The following is a 2,500-nucleotide window of genomic DNA, read 5'->3' on the forward strand; positions in this document are numbered from 1 at the left end:
TTAGGCATCCGTGGGTGCGCTGATGTGGAGAGCGAGGCTGGAGCAGACGGGTTGAAGAGGTATCAAAAAGTATGAGTCTGCGTTGACCAATCATCGGTGGGCGACATCGACCAGAAGGTGGAAATATGGAGAGGAAACTCGCACCAAGGATTGCCAATGTGACGTCAGCAACACGAAACTTCCAATTAAGTTTATCATTTCCAAACGATAATGTGAGGTTCTTGTAAGTGTAGATGGGTATCGCAGATCAGTTGGCAGCTACCCAGCGGAAGTCGGCAGACGTAGACAGACTACGCCGTGTCCTGAAGAGTTCCCTTGGTGAAAGAAAACGACAAGCCCCCGTGTCTAGCAAAAATTGCACGCCCATTCCTGCATCATGTAAAAAGAAAAGATTAGAAACATGGGAGGCCACCGCCACGAGCGACGGCTTTCTTACACGTTTTTTGACCACTGACAATGCTTGGCACATTTTTCAGGTTGCCCCGAATTTTCTGTGGTAGTACCAAACCTGCAGCAGATAGGAGGTAGTAAGTGGCTGTAGAAGTCATTGGTTGGGGCGCGAGCAAGTGGTCGGTGGTGGGTGGCTTTGTCACCGCTTCAGCAGGTCACGGGTTAGGCGTGTATGTCTTACGGTATTTATGTCAGCTTCGTTTGACGTTGAGTAGTCGTCCTCTTCGTCAGGAGTGGAAGCGTTGATGGAGGTCTTGAAGTGGCTCTCCATAAGGGAGTTGGCTTTGGTCATCAATTCCTTTATGAGTAAACTATCGACATCGTATCCTAAGGGCACGAAGTAGGTTCACCTCCCGAGGAGAGCAGTCTGCAGCAGGTTGCAGGCGAGCGATACTGGTAATTTCCCTGAGGGCGAGCAAAGCCCTTTGGGCCCACAACGGTTATTGAGAGAGCTGAAAAAGCTTTGCTATAGGGGCAGCTGGCGACAGCAAGTACTGCTGCAGAAGGTATGTTTTGAAGGCATCATACGCTATTGGGGTGTCTCCTTGTTCACAAAGCCAGTCGGACTTTTTTGGGAAGGTGTCCTCGAATATCGCCACGAGAACATAATCAGCTTTGGTGGTGTAGCGAGTCACGCCCTTCATGTGAAACTGGACTTCTGCGCGCTGAAACCAAGCACACGCTTCTCAACTGGCGAATGGCGAAGGTTTCAATAAGGCAGCCGCAGCGCCAACTTCCGTAGAGTCCGCCATTGTACCAACAACGGAGGGGCAAGGGGGGCTGGAAGGCGGGAGGAGCGAGTCGACTTCCATGGTCACTAATGTGACGAGCTGAGAGAAGGTTGTGACTCAAAGACAGGATGAAAGCAACTGGGTAACTTTATTACACAACACTCTCCTTTATATACAAAAACTCAATGCAGCAGGAAATATCCTGTTCAACCAACACCGCACTGGTTAACAGTTAATGGTGAGAAAACAGACATATTATTTCAGGTTCAATGCAACAAAAAATTTCATGTTCAACCGACACCGCATCGGTTAACAGTTAACGGTGGGAAAAAACATACATGTTATTTCAGGTTCTTTTCGATGTGAGGAGAGAGCAAAGATGCAAGCATAATATATACACAAAATGAAATGTCGTTACTATGTACAATCGTGTGACACTGTTGGTACAAGACAATCACAAAATATACTCAATAAGAAAAAAAAATGGAATTGATACCATTTTTTTTTTTTTTTTTTTTTTAAGTTGAATTGAAGGACGATGACTCCAAAGAAGGCTAATGCAAACAAGAAATTTCCTCAGCACCAATAGTTATTGACGCTATTTCCAACACGAGCACACTTTATAAAGCCAGACTTGAACAATAAGGTCCGTCATGAATACTGCATCTTTATAATCTCTTTCACAGTATCTTATCAGTAACCTTCGACGGCTGTCCTTTATATAACTCCAAAGCTCTGATTAACTTTTCTATTCTCTTTTCTTAATATTTCCCAACAGTTCTCTCCTGTTCATACTGATCCCTTGGTTCACAAACGCCAGCATCCAAGGATGCAGCAGCAGGAACTTCGTATCCTATCCCCAGCGGCATAAAAAAATTCCTCCGAAGGCTAACGTCTTCTGGGACAATAAATAATATCAGCTCAAGTCACATGAATTTTCATCTCATCATCATTTTTCTATCTATCTCTCTCTCTCTCTCTCTCTCTCTCTCTCTCTCTCTCTCTCTCTCTCTCTCTCTCTCTCTCTCTCTCTCTCTCTCTCTGTGCATGTGTTTAGGTGTGTGTGTATGTAAGCGTGTGCAAAAAAATATTGTATAAATAAAAGATGGTTATCAAAGACTCGTTACCAGAAATATAACAGGGTTTGTAGAAATAAGAAAGGCTTAAAATCACAGGGAGAAACCACTTCAAATGTTTCTTATTTTTTCAAATCTTATACCGTCAGTGGAAAATAGTATCTTTCCCAGAGTATAGTTAATACTTTTCTGGTACAGATATACCTTATATTTCACGACAGTTCTTTTAATTTTTCTGGATTT

At 43.8% G+C, this 2,500-nt stretch overlaps 1 protein-coding gene across 1 annotated transcript in view; it reads right to left on the reverse strand.

The window, feature by feature from the left end:
* The window catches only part of LOC137655588 (uncharacterized), a 1,541-nt gene extending 799 nt beyond the window's left edge, over positions 1–742 (reverse strand). The window contains exons 1-3 of the mRNA XM_068389488.1: positions 632–742; positions 437–491; positions 1–37 (exon numbers count right to left, since the gene is read on the reverse strand). The exon at positions 1–37 is cut by the window's left edge and continues 452 nt beyond it. Coding sequence (XP_068245589.1) covers positions 1–37; positions 437–491; positions 632–742 — 203 coding nt within the window. The remainder of the gene's footprint in view (positions 38–436; positions 492–631) is intronic.
* Between the last annotated feature and the right edge of the window lie 1,758 nt (positions 743–2,500).

This window comes from Palaemon carinicauda, chromosome 16 (genome assembly GCF_036898095.1).
Source record: "Palaemon carinicauda isolate YSFRI2023 chromosome 16, ASM3689809v2, whole genome shotgun sequence".
NCBI classification, from domain to species: Eukaryota; Metazoa; Arthropoda; class Malacostraca; order Decapoda; family Palaemonidae; genus Palaemon; species Palaemon carinicauda.